This window comes from Eumetopias jubatus, unplaced genomic scaffold, assembly GCF_037043125.1.
Source record: "Eumetopias jubatus isolate StellerSeaLion01/CBP00866 unplaced genomic scaffold, mEumJub1_p1.0 scaffold_8, whole genome shotgun sequence".
NCBI lineage: Eukaryota > Metazoa > Chordata > Mammalia > Carnivora > Otariidae > Eumetopias > Eumetopias jubatus.
Genome location: NW_028274814.1, coordinates 104,788,634 through 104,812,157, shown reverse-complemented (window position 1 = coordinate 104,812,157; position 23,524 = coordinate 104,788,634). Strand labels below are relative to the sequence as shown.

Genomic DNA, 23,524 nt, shown 5'->3' with positions numbered 1-23,524 from the left:
ATTCTAGTCTCCCTTCTTGCAGGCACCCCCAGCAGCTACCATTGGTTCTATTGGGAACACTCCTCATTGGATAGAAGGGAAGCAAAGACTTAGTATTCTGACCCAAGTTAATGACATAACACTTCTCCATGAGTTTTCTTTCCTCTCACAATTACCTCTTAATAAGGATTGGAAAAGGCCTATGGTGTAATGTATAATAGGGCTGGACCAGCTTTTAATGGGGTGTGACTGGTTTCCTTGATGGCTTTTTTTTGAATAATATTTCTTAGCCTTGGATGGTCATAGGAATCATCTGAAAGCTTATACAAACAAACAAACAAACAAAAATCCTGATGACTGGATCCCAGTCTTGAAGATTTTGATTTAATTAGTGTGGAGTAGCAGGCTGGTTTAAAAACTCTGCAGGTGATTCTAAAGACAGCCTTTATTGGGAACACTGTTTTAGAATGGGGTGCTACTTAACACTAATTACTTGCATTCATGAGCTTTTACCAGTCATTTGGGGACTCCTGGAAAAACCCTATTCAGTGTTACACAGGGTATTAAAGAATAATGGAAATGTGAGGATTCCTGGAATGCTGGGACCGATAGGAACCTGAAATATCATTTTATTTACTTTCTCAACAAATGGGGTCTGTGAACCAGCAACTTCAGAATCACTTGAATTGTTTGTTTAAAAGACCTATTCCTGGGCCTTATTTTCACACCTTCTGAATTAACCTCTCTAAAGTGGGGGTGGAAGGTCAGGAACATATGTTTTAATAACTTCCCCAGGTGATTGTTAAGCACATTCATGGTTTAGAGCCATTAATCTGTATCAGAGCTTTTCAACCCTGACTGCACATTAGAATCACATAGGGGCTATAAAAATACCCATGCCAAGTAGACCAGTGGTTTTCAACCTTGGCTGCACTTTAACATCACCAGCAGGGTTTTTGAAAGCCCCATGCCCAGGCCCCACACTGTGCCAATCACATCAGAATCTCTGGGGTCGGGACCCAAGCATCTATGGTTTTTACAACTCTCTAAGTGATACCAGTCTACATCCAAGGTTGAGAACCAGTATTCTGAATATTCTGGTTTAATTTGGGGGGCAGGTGGGGGCAGGGGAGTCTCAGGCATTGATAGTTTCAAATGTATCCCAGATAATTGTAATGTGCAGCCAAGGTTGAGAATTCCTGAGTATTCAGGTTGGGGTCATTTTCAGCTTTTCTGAACTTCCCTCATGTGGTTACTCAGTGGCCTTTAGCCTACAGATGCAGGCTTGCCTCCTTCTCCCACACCAGGTCCATGCCAGTCTTGACCAAGTAGATCTAGTCTCTTCAGAAGTTATGTGTCTGTCTAGACACAAACCTCTAACCCCTGCTTTCCTGAGTTAGTTTCATTAATCTATTACACATTCAGTAAGTGTGTATTAAACTTCTCATATTTGTCAAGTACTCTGCATTGACCCATGGATATAATGGCAAATAAGATAGCATTCCTGACACCTAGGGAAGTTTATAGATTTGCAAGGGTAAAGGAGGGAGATATACATGCAAACAGAGGCATAGGAGAGAGTAGTAATTATTACAATGGATGAGTGAAAAGAGAACTATGGGAACTGAATCTGCCTTGGAGAATCAGGAAAGACATGTCTAAGGAGATGTTATTAAGCCAGGTCTTACCCCATGATTTAAGACATCTTCCATGATGTGATTTCTCTCTACTCTTGCCATGGTTTCAACTTGAGCCATACCAAACTCCTTTCAGTTCTCTGTCCCACACTCTCTTGACAAGACTTCAATCTGCATTGATTTGCCTGGAACATTCTTCCCCTTGTCCCCAACCTTCACCTCCTACCTAAGACTGCTTAGCTATTAATTCCATGAAGAGGCCCTTCCTGGCCTCCTGAATGATGATAAATGCCCTTGTTATACATCCATGCACCAACCTGTAGTGATTCTTTTATAGGACATGCCCACTTTCCTGCATGTCTGTGACCCCTCAAACCTATAAATGTCATGAAAGTAACAACAACCAGCTGTGTCCTTTACCACTGTGTCCTGTGCATAGCATGGTGCTAAGGCATTACTGGATGAATGACTGGATGAATGACTTAATTGTGTTCCAGGAACAGGGGATGATGTGTGCAAAGCCATACAGGTTGGAATTCAGGGCCACGTCCTAGAATAACAAAAATTATGGATGTCCAAAATAAGAATGAGCAGGGAAGAGTTTTTAGAGATGAGTCAGAAGAGGTTGGTTGTTAAGGGCCTTGAGTGTAACCGCACATGGTCTGAACTTCACTTTGTAAGCAGTGGGAAGCCAGAGAAGGTGTTATGTGGGGGAGGTAATAATGAGGTTTATCATTCAGGATAGTCACTCTGGAAGCAAGGTGGAGGATGGAATGAGCAAGAAAAGGCTAATTTAGGGAACAGTTGGGAGATGTTCCAGTACTATGAGGGAAAAATAATAAAAGCTTTTCTGAAGTAATCAAGCAAAAGGGCTCCATTCAAAAGGCATATTTGAGATAGAATCTCTAGCCATCGCTGAATAACTGCATGTGGGGGTGAATGTGAAAGATGATGCCATTGTCTAGCTTGGAGGACAGCTGGATGGGGGTGCTATTAATGGAATTATGGAATATGGAAAGAGAAGAGCTAGTTTCAAGAAAAAAAATATTTTTTTAAGACTTTATTTATTTATTTGACAGAGAGAGAGAGATAGCCAGAGCAGGAACACAAGCAGGGGGAGTAGGAGAGGGAGAAGCAGGCTTATGCTGAGTGGGGAGCTCAATGAGGGGCTCAATCTCAGGACCCTGGGACCATGACCTGAGCCGAAGGCAGATGCTTAACAACTGAGCCACCAGGTGCCCCCAGAAAAAAAATATTAATGAGCTCAGTTTTTAACATGTTGAGAGTTCCATATGCTTATGGACATCTAGGTAGAGTCTTCTGTACAGTTAGAAATGCATAAAATTCTTAGCTTGGTAACTTATTGACTGTGGATATGGCTGGTATTGTCCAATTGACTACATTAACTTCCAGTTTATGTACAAAAAAGACAAACTTTTCAAACTGTCATTGTTGTTTTGATTTCATGACTTTTGCTTCTTTGGGCCACAATTGGCAATCAGTTGGCAATACTTCAAGGGAGATTCTCCATTAAGGTCACTTACTGGTTATTTTCTTTGATTAGATACATACAGGTATGCCAACCGCCCCTAAATTCTGAGGAGGTAATGATTTTATTATAGGTAGCAATGCTGTTCTCTTCTTCTCATTTGTGAGTTCAGAAAGGAAGTGTGTCTTATTCTTTTTGTTAAACTTAGTGCCTGGTCTAATAGGAACACAAATTAGTGGATGGATGGATGGATGAATTTATAATCTGATGACAGAAATATGGGGTGCTTTCTGGAGCTAATCACTTAGGAACTGAGAACCTTCTATCTTATACATAAATGCCTATGTGACTCTTCCCTGAGCTACCGACTACAACAACAGGTAGAAGAGATCACCTTAAGTATTTTTAAAATGGCCTTTCATCATATCATTTTTTCTTGGCAGTACAAAACCACCCTGGGAATTTTAAAGCTATAAAAGACAGTATTTCTTTTTCTTAAAGACAATATTTCTTGATACATTAACCTTTGATATTGTCAAATAAAGGAGGAACATTTAACTTAATTGTTACAGGAAATTCTTTTGCTTGGTACTGTCCTAGAAGCTGGTAGGTAGGTACATGATCAGATTCTTTAGGAAGATAACCCTATGGACCATATGAAGAGGCTGGAGGAGAAGAAATGACTCTATTTGAACAGAGGAGAGATGATGATGAGGGCTTAGAATAATAGAATAGCAGTTAAATGGATAGAGCCCATTAGTTAATTAATTAATTCACGAAATATTTATTCACTGTATTATACCAGACTCTGGGGATGCAAAGGTAACCAAACTTAGATAAGTTCCTACCCTATGAGATTTTATCAATAAGTGGAAGAAAAAAGGCACTTGATCAAATCATGATACTAATAAATGTATAACTGCAGATGTGATAAATGTAGTATGTGAAAGGAAAAGTCAGACTGCACACAGCATCTCAGAGGTAAAATTGACAGGACTTACTTGGTTATTGAGGTATCAATAAAAGACATGTCTCCTACTCTTCTTTCCTGAAAGAATATTCAAACTGATTTTTGTGGCAGAAATAACATACTTGAAATGCCACCGAAGAAGGCATATCCAGTGACGAATTGTGTAGAACAAATTAAAATGACTTTTTACCAAAAGATTAGATCAATAAGCTATGAATTTTAAGTTGCGACTTTGCACCACTTATTTTTCATTGCACCATTCAACTGGAATGATAGTACTTTGCTGATGAGATACGGTTGACTCTAGATCTCTCTATTTTGATTTTATTTTTTCAGATGTTGCCAGAGCAATTGAATTATTGGAAAAACTACAGGAATCTGGAGAAGTACCAGTGCACAAGCTACAGTCCCTCAAAAAAGTGCTTCAGAGTGAGTTTTGTACTGCTATTCGAGAGGTATGAGACTAAAATTTTAATCCCTTATATTTAGCCATATGTCTTCTGAAGAGAAAAACGTGAATTTTCCACACAAACAGTTGAATAGTTAAGACTGGAGCTACATCTAAGCTTTCTGTTTTTAGCTCCTTGGACAGATGATAAAGTATGATTTAGTCTGCTAAATTCTTAAATTAGATCCAGTCAGGATTTATACATTCTTTTAAAACCAAATATTGACCTTATGGTACCAGTGAGGTCACTGCCTCAGCAGGTAACTATTACTTGCTTGTAGTCTAAGTTATTTAGTGGCCACATGAAGTCATATGGAAATTCAATTCAAAATAGTCACAATTCGTGAGGGTTGAGCTTTTCTTAAAAGAACACTCAACTGAATCTTAGATAAATCTGGAAGAGTAACCTCCTACAGACTAATGTTATAGTTATCCAAACATTGCTGTCTAGTGCAATAATGGAAAATCTCTGAACAGACTGATATGCCCTTCTAACAAATCTTTGTAATGCTTTCCTCACTAGTGGGTTCAAGAAGCCTAATGTAAAACAAGTGTGTAGAAATGACTGAATTTTTTATTGACTTGTGGTGGAATTGACTAGTCCACTAATGAATTTAATTGGTTACAATAGAGTTCATTTGAGATGTATATGCCATATCATTTTTTGAATAAAATAATATTAAGTAAGCCCATCATTTCTTCCCCATCAGGTACTAAGTAATAATTCATTACTGAGAACCTAGAGTCCATAAATCAAGCATATTTGCTCTGCTAGAAGTCCCCAATAATAAATTATCTACTGTCATTCTCTCCAAAGCTAGTTGAACCCAGTGACTACCTGGAGAGTTTGTTCTATAGTGGAAGACATACACTTGACAAGGAATACTTGTTATCAACGTCCCTTCCTCCTTGCAATTCTACCTGTAGCTAATGCACTTATTTTTACCTCAATAATGCTAATATATGAGTATGGGAAAGACCTAGGTGACTAAGATAGAGACATACAAAACCTCCTTCACTACAAATTTAAACTATAGCCTATCCAGTGTGGTTACAATGTAGATTTTGCTGAGATTTGACTTAGACTGGGCTTGTGCTAAATATTTATCAGGTGAAGTTGTTCCCTGTTTAATTTTTGTTTATAATGAACACAGCTTAAGTATATAACCATAATTGTGTCTCTAAGTTCAAAACTATGAATTTAACCAAAGGCTGAAAGGAAATTTCTCAAAGTGTATGAGTTCTCGGCCACCAGGGGCCCAGTGGGAAAGGAATAGATATGTGGAAACCCCGTGGGCCACTCTCAGTTAAATTCCTGTAGTCACTCTGTAGATCAAGGTTAGATCCCCTCTACACTCTTTTCTTCCTTCACAGAGTGTTACTCCTCTGAGATTTGATGGCTTATTTTTCATTTTTAGATATTCTATCATCTCTTTTACTTTCCACAGAACTAACTGAAGGATAGGACACCGCAAATATATAACTCTGCTCACTGGGAATATGGCATATGGTCAATGCAAAGTCTCTACTTTCATGGAATTTACATTCCAGTGAGAATATGATTAAATAAATATGCAATACAATGTCAGAGGGTGACAAAACTATGGAAATAAATAAAGCAGGGTTAGGGGTAGTAGGAGTAAAGCTCTATTAAGCTGGGGTGGTAAGAAAATAACCTAACTGAAGTAATGGAACATGTCACAATTATAAGTGGGGTATAGTTTTCCAGGCAGAAGAAACCACAGTTGCAAAAACCAAGAATGATCTTAGTCCGTGGAAGGAATATCCCAAAAGCCAGACTGTCTGCAGTAAAATAAACAAGGTAGATTTCCCCGAGGCAGCCAGAGAGCAGATCACGTAAGGCCTCGCATGCCATGGTTGGCGCAGTGGATTTCATTCTAACCATGGGGGAAGGCCCTTGGAGAGTTTTGCCTTGACCTGATTAGATTAAAAAGCTCCTTCTGCCTGCTGTGAGAGAATACAAGTGTGTGGGCAAGAGAAGAAACAAGAGAGTGCAGGAACCAAGTAATGAGCGATCAAGTGAGAGACTAGATGACGGCAGCTTGCAGGGTCAACAGTGTAAGTCATGGGAAGTCCTCGGGTTCCATGTGTGCTTTTTGACAGTAAAGTCAACAGGAATTGTTCATGCTTTGGGTACATAGTGGAGAGAGACAAGTCTCTATTGCCTTTTAGGTTTCAGCTTGAACAATTGGATGAATGGTTACATAATGAGATAGGAATCTTTGCAAATGGACCAAATTTGGACTATCCAAGAGCTCTGTTGTAGACAAGAGTAAGTTGATGATGCATTTCAGACATCCAAGTAGAGTCTGAGTCTGGAGGTTGAGGGAGAAGTTGGGTCTGGAGATGTAAATGTGGTATGAATATCTGTTCAAATAAATGCACAGGCCTTTTTCTTTAAAGAGTTTGCTAAGGAAACAGAGAATAAAAGTAAAAAAGAAAATAAACATTAAGACATTGTATTGGCATTATAAATATCTCTTCCAAACCCTGTCTGTGGTAAAATGTTCTGTGTGTATCATTAGTGATCCATGTAAATCTATAACTGAACTATGGGCAGTCCAGCAATTTCAGAGGGAAACAAATGATATAATTTGTCTGCCTTACATTTTATAAATCTGGACTCATAAGATTAATTTTAGGTTCATAGTAATGTCCTTATAATAATTTTGTCCTTAAGGGCAATGCATGTTATACAGAAATTTGTTTTCATCACTTCATCTTGACTCACATTCCATACTAGTTTTATGATATTGTTCATATTTAAGTTTGGAATGTTCCTCATTATTCTCATTATGTCACTCTACATTAACTGGGAAGTAATGGTAAAAATAGCAATATGTATTCAGCAATTCTGAATCACAGAATAGTATTGTATCTCCATCTAGTAAAAAGTTCTTCAATACAAATGTAAAATATGAACCCATGTTGCCAGACAGGTGAATCCACAAGCCAATAAAGAAAAGGGCAGCTGAGAAGTATGACGATGTACAACAACAAATCTCCAAAAATTCAAGTGTTTTGAGTCAAGGATCCTTTCCCTCCTGGTCTCTTGGGTCCTGACTATTATGATAGCATGAAATCTTTGAAGTTATGGTTTCTTATTCAAATTATGCTCAGAATCTCTGTGGTTAAATTATTTGATTTTTCAGGAATATTTGATGGTTAATACTTTCCAGTGTGAAAGTTATGAATTTGTCATGACAGGTAGAGAAAAGACAAAGGACTACAGGGGCATCATCCTAAGTTGAACTTACCAGAGCAAAAACAGGCACAGGTCATCGTCAACAAGACTGTAAAACCTAAATTATGCTCAAAAAAAATTAAGGACAATCAATTGCCAATATTTAAAATTGCCTTACACAAGTGTAACAATGGTTACTGTTGCAATCCCATGTTTTGCTTTACATTTGGATGCAACCACTGAATCAGCTCTTGGCCTATGGGCAGCACTTATATGGGAAGAATGGTTTCATGAAATTTTATTTTGTTTTTTGCTGAAAATGAATGATTAAAAGAGATTCGATGTTTTCTGTCCTTAACTATTCTTCTGTCATCTCTTATAAAGATGGACAAAATTGGGGGCGCCTGAGTGGCTCAGTTGGTTAAGCGACTGCCTTTGGCTCAGGTCATGATCCCAGAGTCCCGGGATCGAGTCCTGCATCGGGCTCCTGGCTCAGCGGGGAGCCTGCTTCTCCCTCTGACCTTCTCCCCTCTCATGCTGTTTCTCTCTCTCTCTCTCTCTTTCTCTCAAATAAATAAATAAAATCTTAAAAAAAAATGGACAAAATCATGTTGAGCTCAGGACTGAAGCAAGACCATTTATGTATATAACTAAAAAAGGCACTGATCTATTAATAAATAAGTTTCACTTGAATGCCAATCCACACACAGTTTTAGCCACAGAATACAGATAGTAGTTGGCAGTACTTACCTTGATGTTGTGTTTTATGCTGAAGGATCTTAAAAGGACCTGATTAATAATTAAATTGTACCTATTCTGGGCAAATAATTTTAAAGTACGTGGCAGATAAATGGACTGACACATGATGCTGCTCTCCCATAGTGAGAGGTACCAGCTGACAAGAGAAAGTTCACAGAACTTTTTGAATGAGAAATGAAATAAAAAAATTTTATGGTACTGATATTCCCAGTAAGGACCATTTCTGGAATTTTAAGTGGCTTCTTCAAATTTTAGTTCCTCACTCTATTATCTAGGTTGCATGACCTAAGTTTATAAATTAAAATATAAGGAAATATATGGGTTGAAATATAGGGATTATAAAATGTTGACTTCTGATAAGAGAATTTCCCATGACAATTGAAGGGTGAACTTGAATTGAATTCAAATAGCTCGATTGCCAAGAGATGAACTTTTTCCTGACACTTCCTGTTCTTTGTGCCTCAGAGAAAGAAATCAATAGTATATGAGTGGTCATATTTTAAGAGGACATCCAATTTCTGCAACAAAGTTCAAAGAAATTCTTTCTGAAACTAAAATAATAAAAAAAAAACAATGAATTTGTTTACCATCATCATCTTCCAAATTTTACAACATTCAGGCTTCCTGCTTTCCAGGGTGATGTGCTCATTGATCTCGTGTTTGATGTGCTGCTGAGAGCGGTCTGTGGCGAGGACTTGCTCCCACATTTATGACCATCATATGCATGTGTGAACCAAAAATGCAGAACCGAATGACAGTCACCAAAAACTGCCTTCCTTGGCCAATCACCAGACGCTGTGTGTTGGTATGCTCTCATGTAGTAGAACTGTAGATTAAGAAAATAATCCAACTCCCATATGGAATCATTCTGTGATAGTCAGTAGGATTGTTGGAAAACATTCCCGTTCTCCTCTCCTTCTTAGCACATGTTACAGTTGGATTTCTCCAAACTCCTTAAAGCAGGATGTGGTTATAACAACTGCTCTGGCGAGGAAAATGTGAGTGGAAATGATGTGTGCCACTGCCTTGGTGAAGCCTTTGAATTGTACGTGATATGCCGTGTTCCTTCCTCTTTGCCATGTGACTAGTGATGTTTTACCTGATAAATGATCAATCAGCCTGGGCTGCAGAGGGAGAAAATGAGAAATACAGACTTTAGCCAAGCTTTTACAAACATGTAGCCTGAGCAAGCAATATACTTTTGTTACTCTAAGCCTCCAGGATATTGGGGTTATGGTACCACAACATAATTCAAGCCATCCTTACTGATAATACACAACCATCAAGCCAAATTTAGCTTGGATAAAGGTTATAAGCAGTAGCAAGCAACCCTTTAACTGCTGTAAAACAAAATTAATTTCTGAAGTCTGTGTTGTTATTTTCAGTAAGCTATGGTAAATCTTTTTAAAGCTATATGAAATTGATAACCAATATAAGTACCCATGCCCATTGGGTGGCTCATAAATTTTAAAAATTGAGATACTTGGTTCGTAGATTTTGCTTCTAGGTTATTTTCCATTTGCTCCTATTCTCATTTTTTTTTCTCCCTGAGGATGGAGCTGGTTAACCCTCCAGCACCACCTCCCACCCCATCTAAGTCTTACACTGTTGCTTTATAAAGGGGTTTCTTTGTTTTATATACTTAAAGTTGTAAGCCACTTGGAAGAAATATTTAGAACGTATCAGCCTGCTATTCAATAGCTCTTAGTCTCCAGTGAGAGTCTTTCCCTGGAAAGATCTATAGATTAGGAATTATCATCACAGTGCCTCCCACCGGTAATGTGTGAAATGTCACTGTGAGGCATCTGTCAGGTGGGGGTGGGGGGCAGCCACATCGTTAGAGCAGTGTTGTAGTCAAGTCAACCAATGTTTAAATCCCAACTTGGCTACTTATTTCAGACCTCTCTAATATTTTATTTGTCAATTTTAAATAACAGAATGATGCCATCAGTTTTGAAAGTGATTCTGATAATTAGAGATCATATATGTAAAGTCACATAGCACAGAGTCTGGCATCCAATAATTATGTAATCAGAGGATGCTATTGTAATTAAAGAGTAGACTCCCAAATTATCACTAGGTAGAGTGTTTTGGTAAGTCAGGACATAGAAAATAGATGGGAAGAGAAGTGTTAGTTTCTATAGGCTAGATTTAAGAAAACCCGTAAGACTAATAGACATATTCATTGCCCCAATGTTAGTCATGAAACAAAATAAATTGAGCCATTGTACCCTAATGCCACAACCATATGGGACATACCATTATGACACACATGTTTTTTTTGTGCTGTTCTGTACATCTTAATCTACTGTGTGGATGAAAATGTGGACAGTAAATGTAATCAGCTTTATGAGAAAACTAATGGCGGATGGTATGACAGCATGCAGATTTATAATTACCTTAAGAAAACACATACATGGATCAATACTGACAAGATGAGGTGAAGTAAGGATACATAGGAGGAGAAAAGAGAGCGGGAGGAAAGGAGAGTGGACGGGAAGGAAGGTAGAAAGCAGAGAGGGAGAGGGAAAGAAGCAAACAAGAAAGGAAGAAAGAAAAAGACAGGAAGGAAGGAATGAAGAGCGGCAGGCTAATGTGGAATCATGGCTTAGCGTTGTGTATTGGAAAAATGGCAAGAACATGGAGTCATAGAGAGCACTGACAACGAATTCTGACAACCTGGACTCAAATCCTTGCTTAGCCACTTAATTAAATGATCTTGTGCTCATTACTTAACTTCTATGCTCTTGGTTTTGTGTATCCTTTTTTTTTAAACATAAAATAAGACAATAATAATTTTATGGGGCTTTTGGGAAGGTTAAATCAAATGAGATTAAAAAGGATAAAATACCTCGACTAACACAGTGCCTAGCTAAAAGAGGAAGTAGTTAAGAAATGATAGCTACTCTGGTGAAAAATTCAGTGGTTTTAGTGACAATACAATAAAATTTTACTGTGTTCTAATAGAAATATTAATTATAAATACAGAGAATAATGGTTCTGTAGTTATCAGTCATCCAAACAAATGAAGAATTTTTTTCTCAATAGGAAGATCACATTTTAAGAAAATGTTGACAATCTGGAGTGGTTTTAGAATAAACCAGTATAGTAAGGGATCTGAAAACCTTGCCATTTTACAAAAAGTTAAGGAGTTGGTGATAGTTAACCACAAAAGAAAAAAATAGTGGGTAATATATTTGTCATTTATTATTTGGTAAGATAAAGTGAAAGGGAAGTAACCAATGTGGACCACTGGGTGAAAAGCGGATTTCAGATAACTAGCAAGAACCAGCAATGAACTCACTTATAATGTAAGAAGCTTCCTATAACAATAGCAGAGGTCAGATGGTCATATTTCAGATCATTTTTGCACAAGAGTTTTTAACTTAATGTCACATATAAACTTCATGTTGTAGGTGAAGTAAAAGCAAATATATTTATATGCGTTAATAATGTATATTTATAGACTTACATATAAGTATATATAAATTATAGAATTTATATTTATATGCCTAATTTTTGTTCCCTTCCATTTATGTGCAAAAGTTTTATGGCAAAATATGTTTTTAATGTTTTACTTTAAACATGGATAGAATGGCATGGATTCATTATGTAAAATTATCAATCTGTTATATAATGGCATCTAGAATAGTATTACATTCATGGGAATTAGCAAAAATGTGTCTGACATATGTTTACACATATCTCTTTCTGTTCGTATTGAATTTAGCTCAAGTGACAGATGACAAAAGAAAGAAAGCTTGATGGCTCTTACATTTCCCTTGATTTTATTTGCACTGCCAAATGTGATAGGACACAAAAGCTAGATTGTTTCTTGTGTGATAAGTTTCCTGCCAAGAAGAGCATGAAGTCAATAAAGCTTATTTCTGAGCATCCTGAAAATACATCGCACATTAGAGAATTTTTATTTTCTTTACCAAAACTTGTATTTGTCCCAGCGTGTCTTGACATGTCTCCAAGCAAAAGGAATCATAAATAATTGGGGAAAGCTTGATCAAATCAGGTACTCTAGAAATGTTTGAGCTGGTGGGTTGCTCAGAACTACAAGAACAATAAAAATCTAAGAGTGCCTCTGTTCATTTGGTGTAACCTACTTCTGAACTCTGACATTTTGCTAATCTTTTGAAGCCAGTTATGGTGAAAATAGCAGCTGTACCATTCCTGCTTGGCATGCAGTTTATGAAAACTATGATTGTTTCAGTAAAGCTCTGATTTTTAGCTATCCTGTGAGTGCTGATGGTCCTACTGAAGTCCGTGTGTGTGTGTGTGTGTGTGTGTGTGTGTGTGTGTGTGTGTGTGTGTGTGTGTGTGTTACCCTGAAAGACCAATTTTTTCCAACGGTAAAAAGTTTCTTTGCTCTGCAAAACTCCTAATGGAAGAAAATTCTTCCTACTCAGTGTACATGTGGAACACATATGCAGTTTCACTTTTTATGGAGACTTACTACTTTTCAACATCAGCATGCATTAGTGTCAAAGACTGACGATTATCCTAAAAGATGCCTTGCCTCCTCCCTGTGAAAAGTGGCCCAATATTTTCAAAGCCATATCCTAGAACCTCTATATTTTTTAAGGTTTTATTTAGAAATAGTGCAAACTGTGTGCTTTTTACTGTCAAAACTTTTGTTTGTTTGTTTGTTTGTTTGTTTGTTTTTGGCTTTCCAGAGGGTGTTAATGCACTTTGTTGAACTTGGGTCAGAAATTTCACTTTATTCATTTTTTTAAGTATCTGATTTATTTTTCCTTGTATCTTAGAACAGTTTGACAAGAGAGGTTCATTTGTGGCTAGACTTTCTTGTAGTAAAATCTAAAATGGCTGTAAGAAGGAAGCTAGTCATCAGATTCCAGATTCACTGTATGATTGCTGCTAGAAATGTCTGCCATTTTGGAAGGAGAAATTAGAGCTGAAAACTTGTGACCTTTCCAGAACTGAAGGAGGGATATCTGTGAGGGGAAAGGGAGTTGAAAATGAGAAAGCCTTGTCAGTTTAACCATGGGAAAGAACTATAGCAACTGGAAAGACTGCAAAACTCTTTTAAAGGTTACTTCTGCTTAGATGATTTAAATTGAAAAAAGATTTCAGACGTCTTTCTTTCCTGACAGAGGCTGCATTGTTGATGCCAACCTTTCTAAAAATAACTGTATTTGCCTTGAGGACACGGGATTTGGTAGGACCTAAATTCAACTTGAAGTGTCTTGAAGAAAGTTCAGGTGTCTTGACACAAGCCTGTTCTGCCATAAGAGAGTTTAATTCTGTTTGCTTTTGAAAGTGATGTGGGCTGCAACTTTGAGCCCTTGCTGGTATTAAAACAGATTCAAAATTGATTGAATACTAAAAATGACATAAATATTTCCATATAAAAGATCACCCCAAACTTTGACTTCTTCCAAATCAAACAGGCTTCTCATTGAAATATATTTTAAGCAGACACAGAATTTTCTTCTTTTATATGATTTGGTTAATTTGATTAATTCTTTTCCAGGAAGCAGCCATTAATTTTTACAAAAAAAAGAGTCACATAATCTTAATAAAATAACTCAGTGTCAAAAGCAAAAAATGGCATGAGCACTTATACACATGGCTGTATTTTTCTTGGGATAACACCATAACTTTATCAGATTCTCAAAAGGGCCCATGATATATCCTCCTACTCCACTTCCCAGAAAATGAAGACTACTCCCTAATAAAGGATTCTGGTATCAGTTGAGATGCACTACTTGACTAGTTGGTCTCCATCTCTAAAATCCTTCCAATTCTATGAATCTGTAATTACATAGCAAGTAACCTATGTTTTTCTTCACATAAATGACATGGAATTATATAAGGCTGAAGCATGTATGGATGGTAGGAATATTTGACTATGTGAGACTGTGTATTATTGGGGTAGGGAAGACAGATACCATGCAAATTTTTAAACTGATAAAAATAATGAGAAAAATAAATGTATTCATTGAGTTTTTCGAAGAATATAATTATGATTTTATCACAGGAAATTGCAAAAACAGAATGACTAACTCATGGGAAACAATTTTTAAACTAAGTTACATTTCTGCAGCTTTCTCAGGAAAACACATTTGTAACAATGTGAGGAGTGTTTATAACATCAACATGTCACTTTCTGGTGGCAGGAATGGGGTCTGTATGGCAGGAACCATCATAGACTGTAATTGCACTAACGGTCATTGATCTTAAAGATATCTAAACAGACCCTCACAAATAGTCCATAATGACTCTGAAGACTGTTAGCATTCACTTGGGTAAATACTCTGCTCAGGCTTCCTATTTGCTGTAACAAATGATAAAATAAACTGTTCATATTTCTAGAAGCTTGTAATTATATGTACTTACATAGTAGTTCAAAATAATAGAGCCCTCAGAGAAGTTGTATTTTATATCAGTTAGATAAAGTGAACATCCTGTCTTCTCTTGAGATCATAGGACTGGAAATCAGAACTCTATTTTTGGCACCATGGATGACAATTTTTTTTTCAGTGAACAAGTCATTTAACCTTTTCTTGCTTCAGTATTGCCAATATATGTGTAGTATAGACAAGTCCATTTGTACAAGCCATCTAAAGTGAATGTTAAGTTACAAATTGTCATTTTTAAGCTGCTTGCTATTATCCCTTGGGTGTGATTTGCACATTAGTATCACTTATAATTCAAATATATGCAAGTTTATCATTAACCTCCTCCCTCCCTTCCTTCTTTCCCTCCTTCCTTCCCTTTTCCTTTCATACAAGATTTAGGGCTGACTACTGACCACGACATCTTATATTCATCATTTCCTTGTTTTTTATATAGTCTGAGTGCTTGTATATTTTCCTCAAATATGTTTATTTCATTTTTTAAGATTTTATTTATTTATTTATTTGAGAGAGAGAGAGCAAGTGAGCATGAGCTGGTGGGGGGCGAGGCAGGGGGAAAGGCAGAAGCAGACTCCCCACTGAGCAGGGAGCCTGATCCGGGGCTCAAAGAGGAGCTCCATCCTAGATCCCGAGAACATGACCTGAGCTGAAGGCAGATGCTCAACCAACTGAGCCACCCAGGCACCCCTCAAATATATTTATTTTAATTGTATTTGTTTAAAATGTTATAAAAAGGTATCATGCTGCTGAAATCTTTGGGGATGTCCTTTTTTCACTTAATATCATACTCCTAAGATTCAATCATACTTTATTGTGTTACTGTAGTTCACTTATTTTGACCGTTGTGTGATATTCCATTGTGTAAATATACTACCATTTATTAATTCACTCTCTCATTGATGAACATTTGAATTGTTTCCAGGTGCTGCTATTAACATATGTGCATTTCTTGTCACATGACCAAGACTTCTTTTGGGTTCATATCTAGATCTGGAGTTTCTGGATCATAAAGTGTAAAAAAATATTCAACTTGAAGAAATAATGCCAAACAATTTTTAAACTTGGTTGCTCTGGTTTGTAGCCCAACAAGCAATATAGAAGTTGTGTCATTCCCCATTATCTCCAACTTGGCATAGGAGACATTTAAACTTACACTAACTGACTATACTAAAATAGTATCTCGTTGCAGTCATCATTTGTATTTAATTGATCACTACATAGTTTAATACCTCTTCTTGTAATTATTGGCCATTATGTTTTTTTCTGTGAAAAATCTGTTCATGTATTTTTTGCTGATTTGTGTTTATTTTTTTAATATTTTTTATATATATTCTTTTTTTTTAAGTAGTCTCCTGCCCAGCATGGAGCCCAACAAGGGGCTTGAACTCACAACCCTGAGATCAAGACCTGAGCTGAGATCAAGGGTCGGATGCTTAACCAACTGAGCCACCCAGGCACCCTTTATATATTCTTATTATTAATTTTTTGCTGGTGATGTGTCTCCTACGTTATAACTTGTCTTCAAGATGTCTTTCATAAATAAAATTCTTAATTTTAAATATTCACATTAATTATCTTTTCAATAATCAAGATTTTGGGGGGTATCTTACTTAAGAAATATTTCCTACCCTGAAGTCTAAAAGATATTCATCTATATTTTCTACTAAAAGTAAAAATTTTATTTTTGAAATTTATATTCTTAATCCATCTAGAGTTGATTTTTTTTTTTGTATGTAGTATGAGTTAGGGATCTGATTTTGTCTTTTATCTGTAAGGGTAACTATTCACTGTTCTATTTATTGAATAACTCATAAATTTCTCTGTGATTTGCCATATTAATACACACCAGACTATACACATGTATCTGTTTCTGGGTTTCTGATTAATTGGTTAATTTACCTAACCTTTCATTAATGTCCTACTTATTTCTTTTGGGAGAGTCAAGGTAATGAGTATGGGGTGAGCGGCATAGTTTTAATCCTAGGTTTGTTTTATTAGGAGATTCATGAGTGCTTAGTGTGTGTGTGTGTGTGTGTGTGTGTGTGTGTGTGTGTGTGTAGAAATTGATGAAAACAAACCATTCATGCATCAATGAACAATGATGAGTGTGTGCCATAAACTAAAGATTATTATGATAATTCCAATTATCTTTTTTGCACTAGAGGTCCAATGGGGGAGAATAACACAGTTTAATGTTTTCATACAGAATAGTTTCATATTCATAACTTGTGGGTCTCTTTCAATTTCTTTCATCAAGGTTAATTAAGGTTTTAAGTAAAGTCATTTTTCTTATTCAGCTGAAGGCAGAGAATGTTTCAGTTATCACAGCAAAATTAGTGCTTACCACAGTATCTGCCACGTAGTGAGCATTTAATAAATATTTGTTGGATGCATAAGAAATTCATTAAGATGACCTTTTTATTAGTAGACAAACATATATTTGACTTTCATGGGTCTTGATTTTCAAATCGGACTCTGAGCTCATACAAATCTCAGGTAAAACCTGATAGCACCTCTAGTTCAGAATAAGATCTTACTTACATTAAAATGGCTTCCAACCTTGAAAGGTGATCAGTGATTATAACCAAAAAAAATTTTTTACATTTTAAAAATTGTTTCCAACTATGAAAACTGACCTGTAATTAAAATAAAAATTTCAAAATTTTTTATTTATTTGTATAAACTGCATTGGTAAGGATGTGCAAATATGTAACACATTGGTCTTCATGTGGTGAATGTATAACTACTGTATTGGACATAAAATCTAGTAATGTGTATAAGGTGAAAAAGGAACCTTAGAAAGCCCCTAGTCCTGTAGTTGTTAGACTTTGTCTTTCAAGCTAGTTAGTGCCTGAGTTAGTATCAGAGCAAAGTTTCCTGAATGCTAGTTCGGTTCTAATTCCCCTTGCTTTGGACAGTATTTCAGAACATTCTGAAATGTGGAAACAACGAAATATTATTTCACTACTTATCAGTAATGAGTCAAAATAATGGGAAAATTGCATCATGGTTCCCATTTCCATAATTCCTATTCATATCAGTGTTCCATGTGTACCAACAACATTCTTTTAAAATTTTTGCCTTCTAGTTCTTTCTTTGCTTCATTTAACACAAGACGACGCATTGTGGTTTAGTATTATATCCTCTCATATATTTGAAATCCAAATATCCTGGAGGCAACGTAAAAATTTTAGTTACTAATCATTGCGTAATTGGCATCATATCCCAGAAAGAATTACGATATTTCCAGAAAATTTCAGCCTCTCCTGGAATAATTTTAGTATTTTTAAGATCAAACTTTAGCAGATGTGTTTCAGAACCTATCACAAATATGCGTGTCTATTCAAATATGCCTTTAGTCCTTTTCTTAGTAACTTAGTTGTGGAGGCAGCAAAGCCATTTCCAACAGATAGCTATATTAGGGCGAATGCTTGCTCTCCTAGTTAGAGAAAAGAAATCTATTACAGGTAATCTTGTCTTCCAGACTACTTTGTTTTCCTCATGTCTACCTGTTGATTATATAAGAGATGCCAAATATACATTAAGCCTGATACTTGGAAACCTTTTGAACTGCATTTTCTCCGCATTGTTTCCCATGATCGGCAATGGGGCCAACAGAGACATATCCTCTTCTCCTCAGTCTTGCTTCTGGAAGGGTGGGGCCAGTGACCAGTGACACCAATGACAGGGAATTCATGGAGGTCTGAATAGCCAACCAGAAGCATCACCTTGATGACAGTGGACAGATGTGTATTTTCCATGTTAAATGCAATAGTGTCTCTCTTTATTTAAGGTGAAGAAAGAAGAGGGGACTTAGTCTTTCTGGAACATCCAGTAGAACAGATAACTTCTCTCTCACTGCTTTTGTAGACATCATTTCCTAAACAATTTTCAGGTCCTATCCACTTGGGGATATCAATCCAGGCATGTGGTCACAACAAGGATGACAGTGCCATACACATCTTTCTAAAGAATACTTGTGGAATATAAGCCCATATGGAGTCAGGTGGGCGAGGTTACTGGCAGCGTAGCAAAATTAAAGAATCCTATCTCCTGGAGTTTCTAATTGAAAGGATATTCTGTCAGATTTGTTTTATGACCACCTGCATAACTACCAGATATTTTTTACTCCTTATTTCAGAAAGTGAATTATAACTGGGTTCTATTAAAGTTTCTTTGAAAATCATTCCATTTCCTCACAGACGGGACAATAATTACTTCTGTGTCTAGGATAGAGACTAGCCAACCACCACTATACATTGAGAGAATTGGGATTGCTAGACATTAGCTAAGTAAATTAGACTTTCCTCAACAAGGTAAAAAAAAAAATACGTCTTTTTTCCACACATGACAAAGATCTGTGTCAACTATATTTCAGTAAAAATTAAAATAGCCAAATCATAAGGTTGGAAGAAATTTGAGGTCTTAGAAAATTATAGAGACACCATAATTCTTCAATAGAACTTCTCAATAATAAATATTTTAAATGTCTGAAGATAGTCCCAGGAGAGGACAATAATTTATTAGTTACCATGGTTGAAGAGTTTGTAATTATATGATTCAAATCACATTGTTGATATTTCATGCAAAATACCTTGTCAAGCATAGGCAATTACTCAAACAATAGTTAAGAGGAAGAGATTCATTTAGAATGTTCACTTGCCTTAATTAATTTTGGCACATTACTACAGCCGAGGGAGGAATTTTTAAGATCTCCATGACTTACTGACAGAAAGTAATAGAGCCACTGAATCATACTCGATACTCATATTTTCATCTTAGAAAGGATAAACTTGGGTAATAAGGAGTCCATTTAAAATGTTGATTTAATCATCATGGTATTAAAATTGTTTTTAATGAAATTGCTTATTAGTATAATTATGACTTTATAATATCTGCATTGCCAAGTATAAAAACAGATTGAAATAGCCACACATTTGAAGATGTGACTATGTAAATGAATTTTCCCTAAGTTGAATTTCTATGTAATGAAAACTGTACCCTGGAAAATTGGACCCTGTTAAGCTATAGCTTAGTGTAAAAAAAACCCTCAGAGCATTTACTCTATCTTAGTTGAGTTAGTTATAATGATCTACTAGGATGAAAAAGAAATATTGCCTATTTCATATTTCATAAAATTGTATCTCATAAAATATTTCCATTTCCATAAAATATTTCCATTCTGTAGAAGAGAAAATATTTTTTTCATTGAATTCCCAGTGATAAAAAGATTTACATTTGTTAACTTATTGTAAGATTCCAGAAACTTTTTGACCATCAAATACTTATATTTAATTTTTTAAGATGTTTTACAATGGATACTTAATTAAACATGAGTTTACAAGCAAAATATTTACAACTTCATCTGTCAGGCTGTTTTGCTTATTCAATGTCAAATGTTCAGATGTTTACAAACATGGATTTTCTTTTAGGAAAGCAATATTTATAATTGTTAGGAAAACATATGCTTATTGAACTACATATTTCAGTGTATTTGGTATTGTACATATTGGCAGCTAAAAAAACAGTAAAAGGAGAGTTTTCCTCAATGGCTAATTTGAATATATAAAACTATTTAGTCGGCTTTAAAAGCAGATGCATTGTACTTAAGCTTGTTGACTTGCTTTGCTAATATAGAAATAATTTTTTAGAGATATTGTTCCAGACACTGCAATGCCATATACATAATTTTATTTTAATGTAGCAGGTTATTTAGGAAATAAATTCATTATGTGTTGTGTGCTCACTCTCAGGGACATTTCCTGTTTCCCACTCTTCTCCACTACCTGCCCTTTCTCTGAGCCTCTAAAAATCAAGTAACCACTGATACATTCTCTTTACCTCCTCTCATCCCACGCTTTTATCCTCGAATGTGTCTGGAAAAGGGAAAGAAGCTGAATGAGTTGGATGCCTCCCCTAGCCCCCGTCACTGTTTTCAGCTGACGATTTCTTAATTCTGACTGTGATTTTGGTTCTTTTAAAAATGTAGCAATTACTAGTTTTAGCGCCTCAGGGCTTAGATCATTTCTACGTGAATGCTTTTTCCATTTGTAGCACAATTTCCATTGACCTTTCCTAAGGTACACAAATAATTCCTTAGAATCCCTTTTTGCTGCTGAAAAGAATACAAACGCATTACATTTACAGTGTTCATGTACAATGGTAAATTAGGCCCCAGATCGGTGAATTTTTCCGTTTGTAGCTAGCACCCAGAGGAGCTCCTGGTGAAAGGAATGACTGCTATACATAGTCTGGCCAGCTTCCTGGCTCAGCAAGTTTTCTCCTGTTTCATAACAGACTTTCTCTTCCTTTGTGGTCTCTCCCAGTAAGCCATAGATGATGGCACTAGACACTGAGTAGGTGTTTGTGATGTTAGTTGTACTTTAATACATCTTTGGACCATGTCTTCAGTCCTCCGTGCTTGTGTGGGCCGCCCCCCCCCACCCCCGCCACCACACACACACTTCTGTTTACCTCACGTCAGCAGCTGCTCCTCCTCTCTGTGCCCAGGGCTTGTTCAGGAGTTTTTTTCGTAGTATCAGGCTGATCACCTGGACTGGCAGGATTGACCTTTCTTCCTGTTGAAGAGGAACATATACTTCCTCTAGCTATTCTTCTGGAACTTCTCAAGGGTACCAAGGAAGGTTGTGCACTGCATGTTTTAGGGACATTGCTCATTTATGTGGTCATCCTGGGTTTGAATATTTATTACTACGATGTTCTGGCAGATGGCTGTGTCTTGAAGAAGGGCCAGCTTTTTCTAACATGCGCAGAGGCACCAATTGTGCTAAGTACAAGACTGGGTTTCCCATAACATACTCTTTGTCATCTTGGACATTTATAATAGAAAGGCAATACTTTGTACGTTGAGATTCTAAGAGAGATCCCAAACCTATTAGGAGTTAGCAGAAGTCCCCAGAGCCTTACAACCAGCAACCTTCCTCTCCCTGATTTAAGCTTTCTTATATCCTTTAACTTTCCTCATACAGTATGGTTTCCCATCCTTTCGATCATCTGGTTACCTGTCTGTAAATGCCAAAGTTCATGAGAAATGCTACTTTTAAGTTTTGCACGATTGGTTTACATGAAACGCTGTTATGTAATTCATGCCCACTCAGTGCCCCGTGGGCTGATACATATATCCGACCTTAGGCATAATTCAGTTGAGTTATGCTCTTAATGGTTATATAGTCGTCTACATCTCTAACAACACATATACTATTGTATGGCCATCTACTTCTTGGAATCTTCCAAAATAAATGTTATTCAGTGAAACGATTTCCAAAAATTTTTAAAATAAGAATATGTCTATTCTAAGGACACCTGAGATGCGATTTTAAAAAATACAGGGTTCCAATAGACATGGTTCTCAGCCCAAACCTCTGGACTCTTTGCCAAACTCATGACACATTGCCGTGATGGGGTGCATCTGCCGAGAGTAATTCCACACCTCGCCAACTCAACAATCTATCCAAGCAGTTTGAATTGAGTAGAAGGGACAGACATGTCCCCAGCATTCTCCTCACTGAGGAATCCTCGAATTCATATTGAAATGCTTTCTTTCTTTATGTGCAACCAGAAACCACATGCATCTTAAACACCAAAGTGAATTCCCCTGAAGCCTTCAGTTGAGCTTCATAGGACTTTGCTCATTTGTCTCATACTACCTGACATTTAAAATAAAATTTAAGATACTTTACTTTAAATTGTTAAATGCCAATGCCTTTTCTCCACCTAATTCAAAACTCAGTTCACCTTAGCTTCTTCACCTTGTGCTTCACCTTGCAGCTTCTCGATGGCAATTATGTCATTGTTTAAATAAGATATCACATCCTTAGCGACCTTACTTAAGTGTCAAATGCAGAACAGTTGCAATGCAGTGGGTCTGGTTTTTGACGCGCGAGAACCGTCTCTGCTCTAGGATTTCCTCAAGGCCCAGCCAATCCTGCCAACTGATAGTGATTATAACTGATAGGAACCAGCTTGTGAAACCAGCCAAGAGGCAGGTTCTAGCCTCCAGTGATCTTATCCAGTAGGTTGCATATGCTTACTTAGTTAATTGAAGCTAAGCAATAAGTTTGCTGAGCAGTTTGGCAGGTAGCATTTCTGATCTGTCTTGTCAGGAGACAGTTAAGTGAGATCCTAGCCACATTCTAGTTTCTGAATTAATTAGTTCCTGGCAAATTTGACCTAAAAGACAAATAACACACAGCTGTGGAGAAAGGCATAATTCCTGCCAGTTTCTTTCCTGTTTTACCAGCAGGGCTGATGTCTCTGGATCCTTGAGTAGGCAAACACTGACATGTTGGAAGAACTCTGTGAGTCATTACCTTGCTACTAAGCAGATGGCCTCCCATAATTACCATTACACTCTCGTGGAAGGCAACTTCAGCATTACCAAAGGCAAGAAATGCTACCAAGGTGCAGTCAAGTTGGTAACCATCCATTATTTCACTACGGGAGGCTCAGACTAGCTGCTTCCAGCTTTTCCTTTGCTCTGTTGTCAGTGTAGGAACACTTTAGGGATAAATATTTTGGTGTGGACTGTATATCCGAAGTATACTTAAATGAAAATTAAAATTCTACTAATATGTTAAATTGGTAATATAAAACACATGCAGCAGCCATGTTTTTTATACATTTCTGGG

General features: G+C 36.7%; 1 protein-coding gene across 1 annotated transcript in view; it reads left to right on the top strand.

The window, feature by feature from the left end:
* LIN7A (lin-7 cell polarity scaffold A) overlaps window positions 1–23,524 on the top strand; it is a 117,337-nt gene that overhangs the window by 36,976 nt on the left and 56,837 nt on the right. Inside the window, exon 2 of the mRNA XM_028105483.2 lies at window positions 4,412–4,530. Coding sequence (XP_027961284.1) covers window positions 4,412–4,530 — 119 coding nt within the window. The remainder of the gene's footprint in view (window positions 1–4,411; window positions 4,531–23,524) is intronic.